Below are 20753 nucleotides of genomic sequence, written 5' to 3' on the forward strand. Positions count from 1 at the left end.
GGATAGCTGGGGTTAACCAGAGGGCTTCCAGGAAGTTGGATGGTCTTGTTTCTAGAGGCACGTATGTGAACATACACACTGACACATGTAAGTGTATGCTCACACACATCTGCCCCATTCGAGCATGTACACATTCACAGGCGTGTAGACACTCACATATCTCCGCCCCACACACAGACACCCGCTCACATATGCACATATCCCTGCTGGGTCATCATGTCTTACCCCGGTCATGTTGGTAGTGGTTCTCGGTTTTCTGAGGCTGCGTTTTTGTTTACAATTGCAGATGTCAATTCCAGCCTTCCTGTGGCAGACATCAAAGCAGGACTGACCCCTCTGTGTGTGCTTTGATTTCAGACACTGAGAGGCTATCACTGGCGAGGGAGGGACTGCAATGACAGCAACAGGGCAGCTTATCCAGGCCGAAGGTAACTACCTCAGCTCATCACGCTTTGGGAAAACTGGCTCCTGCAAAAGCAGCAGGAGGCAAGGGTCCTTGCCCTAGCCTAGGAGATACACTCACTTCAGAAAGGGGCTTCTGCTTCCCAGATAGGAAGATCTTCCATCCGCTGATTCACTCCCCAAGCAGCTGCAATGGCCAGAGTTGAGTCGGTCCAATCCAAAGGCAGGAGCCAGGAGCTTCTTCTGGGTCTCCACATGGGTGCAGGGTCCTAAGGCTTTGGGCCATCCTCGGCTCCTTTTCCAGGCCACAAGCAGGGAGCTGGATGGGAAGTGGGGCTGCTGGGATATGAACCAGCACCCCTATGGGATCCCAGGCGTGCAAGGCGAGGACTTTAGCCACTAGGCTACCACATCCCAACATTCCAATGTTAAGAAAGTTCAACAGTTCTTCATGTTTCCATGAGTTGCCTACTAAACACCAACTACCACCCAAACACTTTCTGTGATGTGTGGTGGCAAGGAAACAGAAATATGCCTGTTCTTGTGGACTATACAAGTCAGTGGGAAGAACAGGCAAGGAAATGGTTATTGTGGACATTAACCCAGCCTACTGCACAAGTTCCGCACACCGGATAAGCACCAGAATGGTGGCCCTGCCCTGAAGGAGTAAGGACACGTGAATGAAAATGAATGGAAACCACTTTGGTCCTGGGTTGCATGAGATTGGATTTGAAAGTTCCAACCATGACTTAGCCATGCCTGCAGAGAAAAAGCAGCAGGAAAACCAGATGGTGAGGCTGTTTAGATGTATCGCTTGTATGGCTTTGCCTATCTAAGTGAGATTGTTGGCAGATGTGCACCGTGTTTCACAGCATCATCCCAGAGCCATAGAGCCCACGAAGAGTCAGTCATGAAAACCACTGGATTTGGCCCAGGGTTTCGCACCCAACATCCAAACCAAGATTAGTGCGGAGAGGATGTGTGGAGATTTCTTGCACCAACAGCACACAGTGGCATGTGGCACTCTTCCAGAAACTCCTCTGTTATCCCTGCATGATGTTCTGTGTAACACTCATTCATTCATTCATTCTTGAAACGAATACTACTGAGGGACAAGCATATGCCAAACACTAATGTTGTTTTCTCTGTAGGCCGGACAACTGGGATATACATCAGGATTCGAACTGTAATGGTATTTGGGTAAGCAACAAAAATCAAATTTAACCCATTTTCTTTATTTCTACCATCTCCCAAAATCCACTGCCTGTTTGCTTTGGCAAGATCTATGGAAGCACCTCGCAGATGAAAGCAGCACTTTTCCTGTTGCTTGGGAATATGTGTATAGAATTCCAGTCACATGTGAAGAGTGTTAATGTTATAATGAGAATTAAGGCTGTCATGGTTCCTTTAAGCTGTGCTGAAGGTCACCCACATCCAATCCCTTTACGTTTTGAACAGTGTGATACTAGCAATTTTACAGACACTCAAGCAGCTAGTTGGGGCAAACCCTATACTGTCACCATTTTGGTGTAGCCAGTGTTTTCCATTACATAAGTCCAGCCAGGCAGAGCAGAAATGACCCTCTGTTTATCCCACTAGTCACATCTCAAGGCTCCTAATGGTGATGTCTTAGTTCGCTGTAAGTAGTGGTATGGCAGCTTCCATATACAGAAAAGGGAAGGAAAAGGGACAAATGACCAGGTATTGGCTTGTGGGCAGCAGGCCCAAGTTTTGTAGACTTGTAAGCCACCCTCAGGGACACTAATGGTCTGGGCCTAATCACCCAATACACTTTTTGGGTCCAATGGCTTTAGGTTATGGAGAAAATGACAGATGCCTATGCCCCAGCTCTCCCAACTCAGTTCTCAGTCACACTGACTTTTCATGGGCAAAGAGCAAACCTCTCCCCCAGAGGTTAATGTATCAAACCCCAAGGCAGCTCTTGTTCTGATAACCCAAGCTCCATTGTCCTATTATAACACAAAGGGGGCGGGTGAGTGGATGAGTAGGTTGGTCTGCAGTCTTTGCTCCATGGTCCCACTGCTGTTTTGGATGTAGTGTGCTTCTCTATATAAGGTGAAGAACTAAGCAAAGACCAATGGAAATCTATGAACTCCTGAAAGTCAGACTCGGTGCTCGTAGCCAGCAATGGGACAAAAGCACATCCCCTACATCCTTCTGCTAGGCCAGAGAGGAAACATGACTCTCAGAATCAGCCATGAACAAGAAGAGGGCTGAGCAACCATCAAGTCTGCAACTCCCAGACTGTCCATAGGAAGGAGAGGTTTTCGTTTTTTTCTAAGATTTATTTATTTTTATTTGAAAGGAAGATTTACAGAGAAATGGAGACAGATCTTCTACTCACTGGTTCAATCCCCAAATTGCCACAGTGGTGGGAGCTGAGCCAATCTAAATCCAGGAGCCAGGAGCCAGGAGCCAGGAGCTTCTTCCAGATCTCCTCTGTGGGTACACGGCCCCAAGAACTTGGGCCATCCTCTACTGCTTTCCTAGGCTATAATTGGGGAGCTAAATGGGAAATGGAACAGCTGGACTATAAATCAGAGCCCATATGGGTTGCCAATACTCGATAGTAGAGGATTAGTCCCTTGGGCCACAGCACTGGCCCCAGAAACCTAGAGTTAAGGGTGATGTGGATAGGCCTAGGGTTATGGGCTTCATCACTCACTTAGGTTCAGGAAGTCTTGAGTCAAATAAAGACAAACAGTTGTATTTACTTCCAGATTTTTCAGAATCTTTAATGTTTTAATAGACAAGAAGCCCCAAGTCCAGGAGAGTGAATATACTATTCCCAACAATGTCTCTCCAACAAGCAAGCCCTTCCTTCTTGAAATAGTGTTAGCATCCCTGGCAGGGACCAGCTACTCCCTAAGGAGCAGCTTTTGCTGTAAGCAACTAGTTTCCCCCCGTCCACTCCTCCACCTCCATACACAGTGCCAAACACATTTCTGGGTTTCTGAACCTTTGCACTGTTGCCATTGCGTTGGGTGATTGTTGTTGTGTCTGCAGAGGCCAGCAGCCCTGGCCTCTACCACTAGCTACCCACAGCACTTCCTCCCTGCTGTGATCAGAAAGAAATCTTTTGGGGATATTACCAGTGCTCCTTGGGTTCAGAATGAGGCTGGAGGACAGGAAGCAGACAGGTAGAACTCCTGCCCCAGGATATTAACTTTTAGGTAAGGAAGATGCTGGGACCCTTTGACTTCCCTTTCAGAGACTGTAGAACCCGCCCTGCCTTGCACCTCAGCCACGAAATGAGAGCCTGGTCTGAAAGCTCTCCCAGAGCTATGCTATGCAGCCTTCTGGGTAAGAAGCCCCATCTGGAACCTTCTTTTGTCCCCCATTTCCTCTAAGTGTGACTTGCAGGAAGTGTTGCCACTGTGGACTAGGGATTCACAAGGAGTGAGCGCACTTTACCAATTTGCTCTTCTGCTTTTGAAGTCGGGGAAGAGAGCATGGGTGTCTTATCACTGCTAACTCAACAATTCTCCTCCCAGGGTGTGGATCCTGAAGATGGCATCCCCTACGAGAAGAAGTTCTGTGAAGGTAGGAACTGCACAAGCCCAGGTGCTTGCTACAATAGTCTTCCCCAGTCTGAGTCAAAGTGAAATGAGCAGGCTGCCTCTGCGAGGGAGTGCCTGATGCTAGAGCTCATTTGGGGTTCATCGATCTACATTTCTTTTCAGGACAGATCGAGAAAAGACATGGACATGGTGTGGGGAAAGAGGTGGAATGTGAAAAATGCAAAATGACTTTTTAATTGGCTGTCGTGTTTGCAGTTTAGAAACCAGAATGAGGACAGCAGAAGAGCCTGCAGGGCGTAAACGGGAGTAGCAGGAATCTAGGACGTGGCTAAATAAGCAGCCCAAGGAAAGCCACAAATGAATGATTTAATTTTTTTGCATTTCCTTCTTGGTGTGCTGCAGGGTCAGGTTTCGGGGCTTGCATTAATATGGAGTGAATTTTTGAGCTGAGCTGAGCTAATAATGCATGTCTGAACAAACTGAGGCAGACAGCCAAGTGATAGCCTTGAACTAAAACAGGGGAGCAAGTCTCTTGCCCTAAAAGCCCAAATGCCAACAGTACGTTACAAGCCTCACCACTCACATAATTTAAAAATGCTCCTGGTGATGCTCAAAACAATGTTAAACAAGACCCAACGGTAACATCACTCTGTTTGGGCAATGGTATTCTTTGGTGGCATTTCACCCATTTATTCGATAAGTATTGCCTGAACAACTATTATTGCTAAGGGCTTCAGTTGACTCTGCATTTTCTTTCATTTTAAAAAGCTTTATTTATTTGTACATGAAAGGTAGAGCTTTAGAGCAAAGAATCCGCTGGTTCACTCCCCAAATGGCTGGAGCTGCTTGAGTCTCTCATGGGGGTGCAGGGGTCCAAGGACTTGAGCCATCCTCTGCTGCCTTCCCCAAGTAGATAGCTGGATCAGAGGTGGAACAGCCAAGGTATGAAACGGTATCCATAGGGAATGCTGTTGTTGGCTCTGCATTTTCATGGGGAAAAGTAATCATAATTCTTGCCTTCTCCAACTTAAAATGTACTTGTCTTTAAGCTCTCAGAAGGGTGGGCAAGATGGAAGGAAAATGGGGGGCTGTGTTGTGTATTTAGATAGCTGAGAAATCCTTTGTGGGATGAACTAAAGAACAGATGTGTGAACAGGTGCACATCCAAGTGAAACTCTTGACCCTCAGGCTTCTTAAGGGAAGCCTCCCACCCACCCCACCCCTTCCAAGATAGGAATGCCTGGACAGTTCAGTCTCTACCTGTGTGGTCAAACCATATGGTGAGGGTAAGATTTTCACACTTCACTCAAGTCTGGGAAGTGGAGAGAAGAGATGCCACTCTGCTTGCAGAAGCTCCAGTTGGTTCTTCCAGGGGATGGATGAAGCATTGGGCAAGGCTGAATGTTTTCAGCCATCATTCGCTTCATATCATAGGGGTAGGTTTCCTCCCCCCCTCACTGCCCCATCCTTCACTCCCCACCGACTGCCTACCTCACTGACTCTTCTCTACATCTCACTTCATCTGTCCCTCTCAAAACACCTCAATCCCTGCATCCTTCTCTCCATACCCCCCTAGCTACATGTCACTTTCTCTTACATTCCACTCTACACACTTAATCTCTTTTTAAAGATTTATTTATTTTTATTACAAAGTCAGATATACAGAGAGAGACAGAGAGGAAGATCTTCCGTCCGATGATTCACTCCTCAAGTGACCGCAACGGCCGGTGCTGCGCCGATGCGAAGCCAGGAACCTGGAACCTCTTCCGGGTCTCCCACGTGGGTGCAGGGTCCCAAATCTTTGGACCGTCCTCGACTGCTTTCCCAGGCCACAAGCAGGGAGCTGGATGGGAAGTGGAGCTGCCAGGATTAGAACCGGCGCCCACATGGCATCCTGGGGCGTTCAAGGTGAGGACTTTAGCCGCTGGGCCCCACACTTAATCTCTTGCCATCTCTTTGCATACCCTCCTCAGTCTATCCCTCTCCACATGTGCCATGTTGTCCAATACCTGACTGCATCATTGCTTCTGCATTCCTCACTCCCTCTAGCAATCTGTATAAAATATTCCACATACTTAGCCTTACGCTACTTACTTCCTCTCAGCCTCATTCAACTCCTGCCACTCTACTTGCCTCAGTACTTCCCTGACCTTCTAGCCCTCTCTGCATACCTCACTCCATCTCCCATTCCCTCCAAACCCCCGTGAACACCTCCCTCACTGTATCCCTCTCCACTCCTCTATAAACCTCACTCTTTCCTTCCCTGTCTGCATCCCTGCATAAGCCACTCCATCCCTGCCTCTCTCTAAAAACCTAACTCTATCCCTCTCTACATGTCTCACTGGAGACCCTAACTCCCTGCTTCTCTGTTGACTCCTCCAGCCCTCCCTACACTTCTCTATTCATACTTCCCTCCCTGCCACCCATTCTATTCACCTATCTCCATTCTTACCTATATCTCACCCCTTCTTACCCTCCATCTTTCTCTCTATACCTCACTTCTATCAATCTCGCCACACGTCACCCCAAACTGCCTATCCACACACCTCTCTCCTTGCCTCCCACCCTCTCAGTCACACCGCAGTCCCTCTCCAGATGTTACTCCATCACTGCCTCTCTCCAATCCTCATCAACTCCATCCCTCTATACACACTTTGGTTCCTTCTTTGCTCTCCACGCTCCGTCCACTCCTCTCCACAGGGTGTGCTCCTCTGTCCATCTCTACATACCTCATTCCCCAATCCCTTGCATCCTCCCTGCGTTCCTCACTCATTCTATCCTGCTCCTCAGTACCTCCTTGCCCCTCATTCCACTTACATTCTATGTATTTAGAAGCCTCTGGGAATATCTTACTAACCACATCCTTCTCTACACAGCATCTCCTCCATCTGGACATATCTCACAACCTCCCCCTCTCTCCACATCCCCCCCTCCCTCTATTCCTGTCTAGAAACATTAATCCTTTCTTCATTCTCTATCTCACTCACTCCATCTCTTCATATTACATTTTCAATGCTTTCTACCAACATCCCTCCCTTCCTTCCACCATCCCTCTGTTCTCCCCTCCTTTCCCTCTGCCTAGCCCCCTGCCTCCCTCCCCTCCTTTCCTCTCTCTACACCTGACTGACTGTATCCCTCTGGATGCATGTCATTCTCTCCCTGCCTCCCTCTCTCTCCTCCACATACCTCACACTCTGTTCCCCTGTACACACATCAATCCTTGTGGGATTTTCTCTTTTCCACCATCTCCCTAAATACCTCACAAACACTCTCTCTCTACACCTCATTCTTTCATGTCTCTCTAAATAGCTCACTCCCTCTGACTCTTTACACAACACACTATTCCAACACTGTCTGGGTACCTCATTCCCACCACCCCTCTCTACACACCAAACACCTTCCACGAGCACATTCATACTTCACTCCCTGCCTCTCTACACTTAAATCCTTCCTCCTCCTCTGCTGCTTCATCCCCTCCATCCTTCTCCGTACACCTCACTTCCTCTAGCAGTCTCAATTCCCAATTGCCTCTACATGCCTCACTCCACCTGTTTGTCTACACACCCCAGTCCTTCTCAACATGTCACTCCGTCCTATCCCTCTACCTGCTCTGCACACCTGACTCCCTGTGTTCCTTTCCAGATACTGCACGCCCATCACTCACTCCCTCCATGCCTCTAAACCACATTCCATCCATCCTCTACTTAGCACATTCTCTCCCTACCTCCTTAACTCCTATACCTACCTCACTATTACATCTCTTTCTAAAAAGCTCATACCTTCTCTAGCCCAAACGATCACACCTCAATGCCTTCCGTCCTGTCTACATACCTCACTCCCTGCCTTTCTACTTTCTTCAATCCCTTACTTCCTCTCCAGACACCCACCCCTCTATCTCTACAACTCTCAATACTCTCTTTATTCCTGGCTACTTCCTCACACCCTTTATCCCGCTTACGCCCCTCATTTCCTCCCTAGCTGACTCTTTCTTGTGTATCTCACTTCTTCATTACCTCTGTTCTTCATACCACACTCCTTCCATCTCTTTACATACCTCACTCCATCCTTCTCTACTCCACTTCTTCATTCCTGGCTACACAGTTCATTCTCTGCCTCTCTGTCTACAGAAGTCAGTCCTTCCTTCCTTCCTACGTACTTCATTCTGAGCATTCCTCTCCATACACCGAACTCCTCCCTGCCTCTGGATAACTCTCCCCTTTCTCCCTTGCTACTTCCCTCCCTCACCCCTCTACCTACCTGTCTCCCTCACTACTAATCCTCCTTTCCACCCTAGTTCTCTTCCTCCCTGCCTACCGCCCTCCCTCCTTACCTCTCTACTTACCTTCATTCCTCTCTCCTGCAACTCCGACCTTCAAATAAATTTTATAGGAAAAAAAAAAAGATGAGGGAAAAAGGCAGAGAACATACATAAAAAACCTTTTACAAGTTAGAACTCAATGCAAGGTGAATGCATTTATGAACTTTTAATCAGGACAACAATATACGGGAACTCTAACATTAAGAATGCTAACACTGTGATCGTACCGTGCTGCCTAGGTTCACAGCCCAGAGGGATCATTCTGCTGGGAGACTCGGCGGGCGCTCATTTTCACATCCCTCCCAAATGGCTCACAGCTTCGCAGCTGTCTGTGGTGAGTAATCCTGGCAGCAGTTGTCCCGGGTGTGCCAGCCTGTGTGTGTTTGCCCTTGCTCTCTCTACACGCAATGCCAACTCCAAACACGTGCAAGTTCCCATCCTCAGCAAAATGTGCCATCAAAGGCACCACCCTAGGTGCTTCTGTGCCAGGCAGGCAGAGGGTTTCTCCCTCTCACCCAGCCCAGAATGCTCAGGACCCAGCCCCAAGGAAAACAAGACTACTCTCCCTTCCTAAATCATGGTGGCACTAATTATTATTTGAAAAGCAGACAAAGGCAAAGAGGTGTCCTGTCTGCTGATTCACTCCCCAGATGCCAAATCTAGACCAAGCAAAACTCCACCCAGATCTCCCACATGAGTGCCAGGGACCCAGTTACCTGAACCCACTTGCGGCCTGCTAGGGTGCACATCGGCAGGAAGCTAGTATCGGGAGCAAAACCAGAGATGACTGGCGTGTCAGGTGTCAGGCACAGCAAGAGAGTGGCACATGTTCCTTGGAGATCAGCTCAGAAGTATACCTGGCCTGCTTGGTCGAGTTACTCAGGTTCAACCTACCACGGTTCACGTGTTTCCCCTAAAAGGTCCCATTGCTGCTGACAGGTTCTACAGCGTTTGGCCTCTGATAGCTGTGTCTGCACTGAAAAGGTAGACTTTTTCTTGCCATTAATCTCTAAACAATACTGTTTAAATATTTACACAGAATTTAAATTGCATTAGGTATTAGAAGTAATCCAGAGATGAATTAAGATGCAGAAGAGGATGTGTCAAAGTTATATGCAGGTACTTGACTGAGTGCAGCTTTTGCCACCCATGGGAAGCCTGGCACCTGAGGGACAAATGTACGATGGTTGATGGGGGGAGGATGTGGCAACTCGGCATGTTCCCAGTTCCTCACCCACATCATCAGAGGGTCCATCTTCTTCCCGACTCATGCCAATACCCGAACTGTGCAGGGAATCCCAGTGTGCATGGCACACCCCAGCACATGTCATGCTTCCTAGGCCAAAAACATCCACTGCCCTGGGACAGGCCCAAGGCACATGAACCCATGCCTGCAACCAGGTGCCCCCATGGCGGGAGACAGTGACAGCAGAAATTAAATACCTCCTGTTGTCACCCGGGTGAAAGATGCTGCCATGGCAGGGCAAGAAGGGCAACCTAAGTTAAGGGGCTGGCCAAGGCTCCCTTCCCTGGGAGGCACCAGGCTCCACCATGACCCCATCCCCCTCCCCTCACCAGTGATCTAGTGTCCCAGAAGACTTAGACAAACCCAGGTTCAAAAATATTCTCATTAGTCTATTTTTATCTTTGTTGCTTGTTCTCTGGGGTCGAAAGGAAAATTGTGCAACAGTTCTGCCCAACAAACAACCAGGGCAGTAACTAACAGGCAAAATACATTTGCCATTAGACTTACCCCTGAACACTTAATTTCAGAAACAGCCTCTGCAGCGTTTTCTGCAAGGAAAAATGTCTCAAGAATATTCTAATAGTCAAGTCATTGCTCTACATGAGGACTACAGAATATTCTTGATTAATTGAAAACTCTAACATCATTTTGGAAGAAAAATTATCTAAACAAGTATTCTGGAGCAGCATTTTGCCTAGTGTTAAAACACCAGGTAACATGCCTGTATCCCACATCACAGAGATTGGACCCCTGACTCCAGCTTCCTGCTAATGCAGACACTGGGGGGCAATAGGAATAGCTCAAATGACTAGATTCCTATAACCAATGTGGGAGACCTAGATTGAGTTTGTAACTTCCAAGAGGCCCTGGCCCAACCCTGGACATTACGGGTGTTTGGGGGAGTAAAGCAGTGGATGGGAACTACCTCTGTCTCTAATAAATAGTACCCCATTCTTTTAAGCCATGTTATATAAGATGAATCCACATTATATACACTTGAAAGTGATATATAATCAATAATGTCAAGACATAAAAATTAAAGACGAAATGTAAATCCTCTAATTCAGAAAGAATCACTACATGTTAATTAGAAAGTGCTTGCTTTGGCAACACAAATACTAAAATTGGAACGATACATGTTAATTAGAAAAAAAGAAAACAGCATCCTATATGGGCACCAGTTCAAGACTCAGCTGTTCCACTTCCCATCCAGCTTCCTGATAATGTGCCTGGGAAAGTTGTGGGGGGCGGGAGGGGCCTAAGTCCCTGGGCCCCTGAACCCACAAGGAAGATCCAGAAGAAACTCCTGGTTCAGATCGGCTCAGCTCTGGCCGTTGTGGCCATTTGAGGAGTGAACCTGTGGATGGAAAATCTCTCTCCCTCTCTCTCAAATAAAAACGAATACATTTTTAAAAAAATGAAGAACCAAACCTTGTTTTAATGATCAAGAACATGACCAGTAAATGCACAAAGAAAACAATAATGCAACCCATTTCTCATCTGTCCAGTAGATAAGGCTGCAAAAGATAAGCACCCAGCTTTAGTGAGCTATCGCGAAACAGGCATGCCTCTCCACCCCCATGATTTTAGTTGCTACAACTGCTGTGAAACACCCTTTCACTCACATGTCTGTGACAGTTACCAGTGTGTGCATTCTGAAGTTAACCTTTCAAAATGATCATTTGCTTAAGAATATATGCACACTAAGATGCTTCACAGAATTACGGATAAGCAAAAGTGAGGAAATAAACCAAAAATGTAAGTGGAGGCATACTGAAATATGCACAATGAAATTTTAATTTTTCCAATAAATGAGAAAAAATGAAATTGTGTGAAAGAGTGAGTGAGTGGCGTGTGCTCCTGTGTGCTGCTCACTTCCCGAATGCCCACAACAACCTGACCCGAATCAAACCAAACCTGGGGCTGGAAATGCCATCCACCTCTCTCCAGCGGCTGGCCAGAACCCAGCTGTCCCTCACCGCTGCAGTCCGCACTGCTGGGAAGTGCCAGTCAGAGGCCAGGGCTGCCAGTCGGACCCAAGCAAGTCCGTGACGAATGTATCTTCACCTGCTCTGCTGCTAGGATCAAACAATGCAGTGTTATATAACCATTTATACATATATAAACAGAAACATGTATTAACAAGGAAATATAAGTTGTTATGGGAAAAAGTTTGCAAAATAGTCTGCTTTGACCAATTTTGTGATTATATTAGTGTGTAAATACAAATAAACAGAAGGTTATAAATCAAGGCATTAATACTGGCCATCTTTGGGTGGGAGAACCATGGGTAGCTTTAACTTTTCTATTTTTTCCAACAATAAATGCTTATTATGTATGTACCAAATATTGTACTTTAAGATCTAGAGAATTTATTCTGTTTTGTTTTAAGCAAACGGCTAAGGGAACCAATCCAAATAAAACCAATACAACGCTTTATTTACTCTTTGCAGAAGCTCTCTGAGGTGGGAGTTATGATAAGACAACCTTTGTTTAGATACTCCAGAGGTTAAGTAGCCTGATTGAAGTGATTTACTAACGGACCATAATCACGGCCTGTCCATCTCGAATAAACCACTTAACCAGAAAGAAAAGGCAGCCGTCCCAGGCAAAGCCGTGGGCTTCAGAGAGCTAGTGAGCAGGCCAGACAGGGCAAATGCTCACAGCCCCTAGGAGAGCACTGCCTGACTTCAAGTTCTGGCTTTCCTTCTAATTCCAGCTTCCCAGTAATGTGCACCCTCAGAGGCATCACTCATGCTTTAATTAAATCAACAAACAGCCACCCAGGACCTACTGCATGCTAAAGCGCTAAGAGAGGGCCGCAACAGAGAAAGAGACAGAGACAACCCAGGCCTTCCCAGAGCAGAGCTTAGGGCCTCGTGGGGAGTGCAGAGGAGAAAATGGCAACTGTAGCGCCATCAGGCGGTTGTAAAGCTACTAATGCAGCTAAGAAATGTACAGTGGGGAAACAAGGAAATGCAGCACTCAAATGCCACTGAGTATCAACAGTGGGCATGCATTTGAGCACTCTGAGTTCCCCAAAGGACCAATCTCTGCCCAAGCTGGATGTCTCCCTAGGCTGGGTTGGCCCCAACTATGCTCATACCTGAAGGAGGATGCTGGAATCCCATCCCTCTCTGCCCCACACGGTCTAAGCTGACCTTTGGTGACTGTACCAAAAGAGCCCCTTGAAAAAGTTCCTGGGGCTTATTCCGCTACACTACACCACACTGCCAGCCCCAAGAGCTGTGGTCAGCATTAAATCCACCATCTAAACTGGACATTCTGAGGAAGGATGGACTAAGCTGGTCACTAGCTTGAACCTTCCCAGACATACCTGGTGTGTTGTCACTCTGCTGATGGTCCGAGAGCCTCGTGCCAAGCTGACTCCCAAGTCATGGGCAGCACCCAGCGCCCCAAACTCCCAAAGTTCAGGATATGCTTTGATTTTGCATCAGACTTGCACTAAAATCCTGCCTTAACTACATACACTTGTTTCCCCTAAGCTTTTACTTCCTCATCTGTAACACACACATAATCGTGCCTCCCTTGTTAGAAATTTCAGAGTATTTTTATAATAGGCTATTAAAAACTGGGCTGTTTGTTTCCACCTAAGTTTTAACTGAAGCCCCTCAGAATATAGGACAAACAATTCCTACCTTTTTGTTGTACGATTTCTTCCAAACAAAATGCTAGAGCAGCTCTGCAGAACCTGCAGGGAAAAAAAAAGTTCAGCAACAGTCACTTATCTCCCATCGCAAAGACCTAAAACAGTTGAGACTGGAAATAGTTGAGGGAAAGGATGGCAGGGGCTTAGCGCTCCCCAAGTGGGAAGAGAACCGGATGAGGCCTGAGGGGCTGTGATACCCAATGAGGAATGAAAGGGCAATGAGGCCAGAAATGACCATGATCCTGATAGGGTGTCAGAGGCAAGGTGACCCCCGGGGTGCTTAACCCCGGCACACCTTAGTGACTGGCAGAGATGTAGGGCAAGCACCAACCCCATCAAGGGAGATCCAATCAAAAGTCCTTATGTGAAAGCCTCCCAGTCTCCTTCAGCCATCTGTCCAGCCAGAGGCAATCGCAGCCAGCCACACCTCTTCTGCCTGCAGCGCCACACCAGGGATCAGAAGCCTCAGCCAGGAAGTGGACAGAACACATACATCACAGGGGGGTTTCAGGCTCAGGCTGGGAGGGAGAGAGGACAGGCTCTCAGAACTGGACATTTTCATTTTCTGAAATGTAACTGATGATAAGCAGAGGAATTCATGTCCTCTGAGGATGAGTACATATGTGACTGCCCTGGCCTGGATTTCCTTCCATGGCCAGGAGACAGGTTAGCTGCAGGTTGTGGCAACAATGGGGAAAACATCTTACTTCATCCTACAAGTACTGTGGCCCTTAAAAACCACAAACACCAGCAAGAGCACAGAGGCTCAAGGAAGGCTGACTCCTCCTGGTGGTTCTGTTCCTTCTAAATGGTGCTCTGCAGGAAGCCTGTCACACCGCAGAGGGACAGCTCAAGGCTGCACTGCCCCCACCAGGTCACTTCCCCTCACAGCCTGCTCCATCAGGATTTCCAGTACCCCAAGCTGGTTCTCCCTTCCTGGGATCCATCCAGTCCCTGCCCTTGCCTAGCAGGGCACAGTCTTCGCCAGCCCTCCTCCCTCCCTCACTGCTGTGTGGTTGGCCACGGGGATGTCACAGGTCGGCCCTCTGGGCCACAGGGGAATGGTCTACACACTTAAACAACACTGAGGAACCCAGAGAGCTCTGTTTGATGTGACTTATACTCTCTATTAAAATAAATCCATGACAGAGACATATTCATTTATATCAGTACCTTATCAATTATAGCTAATGCCAGCACAAATTTAAGACTGCATTCTTAAAGACATTAAGGCACTTAAACTCATTACATATGAACATTTTTATGACCATTCTACTTTACAGAACAAAGAAAGTTAGAAGAATGGCATACTTTTCAATCTTTGTGACTCTTCAATACCCGCATTTCTAGAAGTGAGCCAGGTCCCTATATCCGCCTTCTGTCTGAAAATTCATCTTATGTAGCCTCTGGAAAAGTCCACTGTACCCTTCTGGGTGAATCAGAGGAAAAGGGCAAACAAGTCTTGGGATTCTTCTTAGCAAAGATATATTTATTTGAAGGGCAGAACTGCCAAAAGACAGGGAGACACACAGAAAAAAAAGAAATCTTCCATCTGCTGGCTCACCCCCAGCATGGCTGCAATAAGGTGCTGGGCCAGGCTGAGGCCGGGAGCCAGGAACTCGATTCCCCACATGGACGACAGGGGCTGCAGCACGGGGACCACCTTCTAGCGCTTTCCCTGGTGCATTAGCAGGGAGCTAAAGCAGCCAGATGATGAGCTAGCCCTAGGGTTACAGGAGGTGTGGTAACCCTTGTCTATAGTGCCAACCCTGAGTCTAGGTATTCCTATGAAAATAATGAGCCCCCCTGTAATCGTGGCAAGAATCACAAAGGTCCCTAGAATTCATGCTGGATTTCTGGCTGGCATAGACAATCAGAAAAGGGGAGGGTGAGAGGGAAGGTAAGGAAGCAGAGGATCTTGGGAAAGGAACCGACAACTCGGGGTTAGACTTAACACGGAGAACCGGATACCTTGCTATTAGAGTGATAGAGGGAGTTGATGAAGTAATCACAGATAAATCACTGCAACAAGCAGGTGCATTTCTAGGACTGGAGAACAAAACTAGAGGAAGCAAGTCAGCTGGTGCACGGGCCTCAGCACAGCTTGTGCCAAGTGGCAGCTCTGATTGCCAAGTGGCCCTGCTGCTGCTTGGGGCCACTGGGGCGCGCCAGGAAACAGAGCCTTAAGGGGCAAAAGATGCTGCTGCAGGAAGCAGCCCTTAACCAGAAAACAGGAAGCAGTTCCTTTCCTCTTTTTTCCTTCCCACCTCCCTTTGAAACCTCCTGTTGGCAGATGCGTCTGCAGGGGCCTCTGGGAAGTGTAGTTTTTCAGCTTCCAATGAAGCAAACAGAGCAGGGTGGGGTGGAAGCTGAAAAAGAATTGTTTACCCAGCACTAGCCACTTGAACAAAATCTGGAGTCAGACGGTGTCAGCCCTGGGCACCAGAAAGCAGGGATGTGAGAGGGGCTTCAACCACCTCGGTGACTGAGTGATGAGAGCCAGCTCTCGCTGGAGTTCCGCAGCTGCTCTGCCTGGTGAGCCCAAAGGGAATCGGGGACCCTGGGGGCTATCAGCAAGCTTCAGCCCAGTCGGAGCCTCACTTGTACGTCCCCTTCGAACCCGGAACCTGCCACAACTAGCCCTTGACCCTGGGGTCATCCTGGTTGCTGCACCCAGTGCTAAGTGGTTCCTTTCTCAATTACCTTTAGAAATCTCTCCCCAAATGACCAAAAGTCATCTTTTTAAATGAGCCCCATCACCTTCTAGTCCCTACTCCTGCAGAACTAACTGCAAAGATGGAGAACGCCCACTGGTCCCCAACCCCATTGTTTGATCCTTCTATACATTTTCACTCCATCCTGAAAGGAGCAAAATCAGGCTGCTTGGCCTCACTGGGGTCCAACACGTTTCAGAGATCCTAAGCGTATTCAAGGCCTTTGCTTGACTGTGCCAAGAACTGGATTGTGTTTTCTGGAAAGGAAAGGAAATGCTGAAGAAAATAAATATAGAGTGCATCCTGAGAAGCCGTTCCATCGTGTTGAGGATGCTCAACATCCCTTTGCTTTTGTCTCCCTGCAGATGCACCTTCACGCACCCTGCACCCCGTCCCAGTGCGGCCTTGATGCAGGAATCCACAAACTGAGCATTCTTCCTGCAGCAGCCCCTTCCCTCTGCTGTCATGTCATCCTTTAGTTAAGCAGAGTGGCCCCGGAGAAGACTGTTTACAGCTAATTAGATTAGCAGTGTGTTCATCTGGAAAGATATTTGTATTTCAGTAAAGACAGGGTGGCGACTCATGCTGGAGCATGCACAGAAACAAAGCGCTCGGATCCTCTTTCCACTAGGGTACTTCCGCCCCTTCCCCCTTCTCACCACCCCAACACACACACACACACACGCACACACAAAACCTCTCTTTCCTAACATGTCTGATCCTTAGGAGTCAGACTCAAATGGAGCCAACCAGGTTCTCCACTTAGAAAGATCTCGATGGAAAACAAGGAGCCAATCTGAAAACCTCACGCTGGGGTTAAGCTGCATTTTTTTCTTTTCCTTCCAAAGGCAGACAATCACGGCTTGAGTTGTTCTGTGGCAAACGAAGAGCAGTAGAGAACTCATCCAGGCCAGCGGTAGAGGCTGCCCTCCTGCCTCCTCCCCCATCTGTTCAAAAATTATATCCAAAATATTCAAGACTGCATTTCACTGAACCGGAATCGCATCATGAGTCCGGGAAGGAGGGCTGGGGAAGAGCAGAGGAGCGGCTCTAAAATACAATTTCCCAAATGCTTATTTTGCTCACGGACTGTTTCCCATCTTATTATAGAATCTTAGCACGACCCCTGACAGGCTGTTGTCTGTAGGGTAAGTAGACGCAGATTGAATTTCGTGCTGTGTCAAGGACAAAATGAATCCTTAATCTGGACTGAAAAAAAAAAAGTGCCTATTTAACCGAGAGCAGAGCAACCCCCTGGTCTTTCAAGCTTGGCTCACTTCTCTCACCTCCAGGAGATGATTCGGTCAGTCAGGTTTGATTGTTCTCTAGGAGCCTGCAGTGGCACCAGTCGGATCGAAGCTCTCACCCCACCCTCACTAAGCCTCTTTGCTTCCTGCTCTCTGGGTTTATCAGTGAACATAAAGGCAGGTTTGCATGGTGCATCTAAAATATGGAAATTCCATCTGAGTTAACTTCATGTCAGCTTCAGAAGCACTAGAGTGCTTTTTTATTATGATTCTTTTAAGATGAAAGTCCATGGATTACTAAAAATTAGACCAAGCTGCCTCGCCTGCCGCTCTGACACATTGCAGGCCAGCAGATTGAAGACGGTGAGTAGTGAGATGTCCCAAACCTAGTTACTGCCCATTGACTCTGCCAGAAAGGGCGAGTTCTGTTTGCCCTGGGAAATTCCTTTCTCAGGCAACAGTCAGGCCACAAGACACAGAATGTTCTCGGTCCCCCTTCCCTGCACATGAGCATGGGCCAGATGGGCTGTTGGTGAGTTCTGATCAGTTCAATGCCCCGTGCCCTCCCCAAGGTGAGCATCTGAGACTCACTCCTACCGGCCTTGGAGGGTGCGTCTTCAGGCTCATTCATCATCTCTGTCCTTGCTGACTTCAGAGAGGATGGAAAGCCAAATACCCATGCTCAGGAAAAACTACAAAGCAGATTATTGTTAGTTCTGTACTTCTCAAAGGCATTTAGAATCACTTGGCCCCCATGCCTGCTCCTGACTAAGCATCAGGAAATGCCTGCAAAGGGGCTCAGTCCCTGTCTGCACTATATGGCACACCCCATCACTGACGGACTGTCTCGTGTGCTCTGCTTGGCTGTCTCTGCTTTTGGTTGTCTTTGCTTCCTTCTCCACATTCCTGAGCCATAAACTGAGTTTCATGGCACTAACTCATCACAGGGGAAATGCCTAGCGCCCTGCACCCACTGGAATGTGCAGAGAGGATATCTGGGTATTTCAATATAAGTCTGGATAGTTACAGTGGGTTGCCATGCGGTATTTCTTCATTGCTTTATTTAAAAGCCTATTCCTTCCATGACATTCCTTAGAAAACAGGGTGGTGAGGACAGGGAAGGACAGGCATAATCCAGACCACGCCCGGACAAATGCCTGGGAGTCCAGACTGACATCTGGGGATTTTCTACTTTAGGCAATGGTTGGGGGGCTGGTCAGAGAGGTGAATTAACTTGTAATCCCCAGATACAAAGATTCCAGAGACAGAAATTGAAGCTAGCATTTGAGCCAAGAAATGAAAATCTAATAACAGATAAAGAACTCAAAAGGAGATTAAAAATCTTGGACTCATGTTAGAGATGTATAGTTGGGAGCCAGCAAGAAGGGCGATTTCAGTGCTGGTTATTGATCGGCCAGGGTATAGGCTCAACTGCTGTAAGAAAGGATCCTAACATGCGGGACTTCAGGGCTGCAGGCTAGGCAGGCTATACTCAACATTAGGCTTCTAGCCCTGGGTGCAAGTGGCTGCTGCCAACGTGGCCACTTGGCACTGGCAGGGAAGACAAAGGCCATATCAAGACACACACATCCACTGACAGAAATCATAGGTGTGACTGTCCTCTCTCATTCCCCACAGTTCTGACCTAGTCACATGGCCACACCACGCTGCAACAGAAGCCAGACGGCTAGGCAGACATGACCCACCTGTGTTATTTAATCTAAAGGAGAGAAAGAAAGGTGCATAACAGAGACTATAGAAGTGCAGAACAAAGTCTCTCATCTCAAGGACCCTAAAGTCTCCTTGGGAAGACAAACAAGTAAATTCTCAATAAAACAAGCAAATATTTGGGACCATGTATGTGTTTACCACATGCCACCTGTTCTATCTGCCAGGTGAGGAATACAGACATATGTGGGTCATGTTTGGAGACAGTGGGTCAGAAAGAGATTACTACCTTCTGTCTGCAGAGTTAAGTCCACAGGAAGGTCCGTGAAAGGCCAAGAGACTGAGCCAGCAGGGGTGCTAGAACCTCCCCAGTCTGGCCTCTAAGGGGCTTGGGAGGGGAGCGGTTATGTAATACCATAACACTGTCCCCTTCAGGTTCCAGGAGCATCATTTGACATTGACAGGTAGGATTATATAGGCAGGGAGCTGTGGCTTCCAAACTCCCGACCCTGAGCTAGCTGCCTAGACCACATCATCAATACAGTGCTATTGAGAGCTGGGTGCTCTGGGAGGTGATGAAGTCGTGTCTTCATAAAAGAGGCCCGGGAGAATCTCCTGATTCTTCTCACCACAGAGCACACAGTAAGGCACCACGTTTGAGGCTGAGAGCATATCCTCACCACACACCAAACCAAGTCTACCGGTGCCTCCACTTGGACTCCCCAGCCCACAGAACTGTGATAAACCAAGTTTTGCTTCTCACAAATTACCAAGGTATTTTGTGTCAGCAGCCCAAATGGACCATGACAGGACTGAAACATACCTATTCCCGGGTATATTTTATAGATAAGTTGAGACTTACAAAGTTAGCTATGCAAGGCAGTACAGTTAAAGAAGAGGTCCATATGCAAGCTGAGTTTGAGTCTGAGCAGAAGTCAGGAAACTGTGGTGCTTGGGCCAAATGCCCCCCACTAGTTTGTATGAACTACATCTCATCAGAACTCAAATATATGCCCATTCCTTTGCTTATTGTCAGTAATGCTGCTTCTGCATCACAACAGAAGAACTCTGGGGCCCTTTTATTGAAGAGGTTTGGCCAACTTAACCTTAGTTGCAACTACCTGAGCATGCACAGTAGAAAGAGAACCTGGAAGACAACCGAGGCAAGCTAGGCAGGCTGCTAATCCTGCTGAGAAGCCATGGTTGCCTAATTCGCAGTCACCAAGTAGCAATTCACCAGCGAAGCCAGGAGAGCAGCAGTGACAGGGTAGTGTGCTCTGAAGGGACCACAATGTACACCTGTTGTTGCTTGTACCCAGCCCCTGGAAGATTTCTCATTTCTGAGAGTTTGTTCCACTGATCAAAAAAGAACTGCCTTGTGATTATCTTTGAATAAGAGCAGTACATTTTTAACTCCTGTGCTTGTGTTTTATGTGAATCTGGATTCAGTTCTGCCACTGCTCTTACAAAAAAAAAGATGCAGGGAAAGGAATTCAGCAGAGAGAATCCGACTGTACATTGTGTTCTCATTTGGTACAGGGCAATCAGATAAATGCATTCCTGAACTCACTCACTGAATAAATAAACCATAGGGCTGGAGCTTAAATAATAAATAATAGAAAAGGGAAAAAGAAGAAAACTAAGGATAGCTGACAAGGTAAAAAAAAAAGTGCCATATTCAGGCAGAAAAGATGAAACACGAACTGTGGTTTGGCATTCTGTCCTCTTTCCATTTGCTGATATTATTTTGCTAGGATTCTTTATTCAGCTAGTTCACTGTCCCCAGCCCCATAAGTTTTCAGGTTAGCATTGAATCAGGAAAACCTGCTGTGTTTTTTCCCTCAAAATTACATATTAAACTCCAGTACAAGTTTAAATGAGCATCAAGCGGGCATCACATTAGAGGCTGAGGAGTTTTTCATTGACAGTCTGCTTCTCAATAGCGT

General features: G+C 47.4%; 1 protein-coding gene across 1 annotated transcript in view; it reads left to right on the top strand.

Annotated features, from left to right (window-relative positions):
* Positions 1-20753, top strand: part of AOAH (acyloxyacyl hydrolase) — a 151219-nt gene that overhangs the window by 66025 nt on the left and 64441 nt on the right. The window contains exons 9-12 of the mRNA XM_058678363.1: positions 358-428; positions 1554-1602; positions 3918-3966; positions 8502-8596. Coding sequence (XP_058534346.1) covers positions 358-428; positions 1554-1602; positions 3918-3966; positions 8502-8596 — 264 coding nt within the window. The remainder of the gene's footprint in view (positions 1-357; positions 429-1553; positions 1603-3917; positions 3967-8501; positions 8597-20753) is intronic.

This window comes from Ochotona princeps, chromosome 20 (genome assembly GCF_030435755.1).
Source record: "Ochotona princeps isolate mOchPri1 chromosome 20, mOchPri1.hap1, whole genome shotgun sequence".
In the NCBI taxonomy this organism is placed as follows: Eukaryota; Metazoa; Chordata; class Mammalia; order Lagomorpha; family Ochotonidae; genus Ochotona; species Ochotona princeps.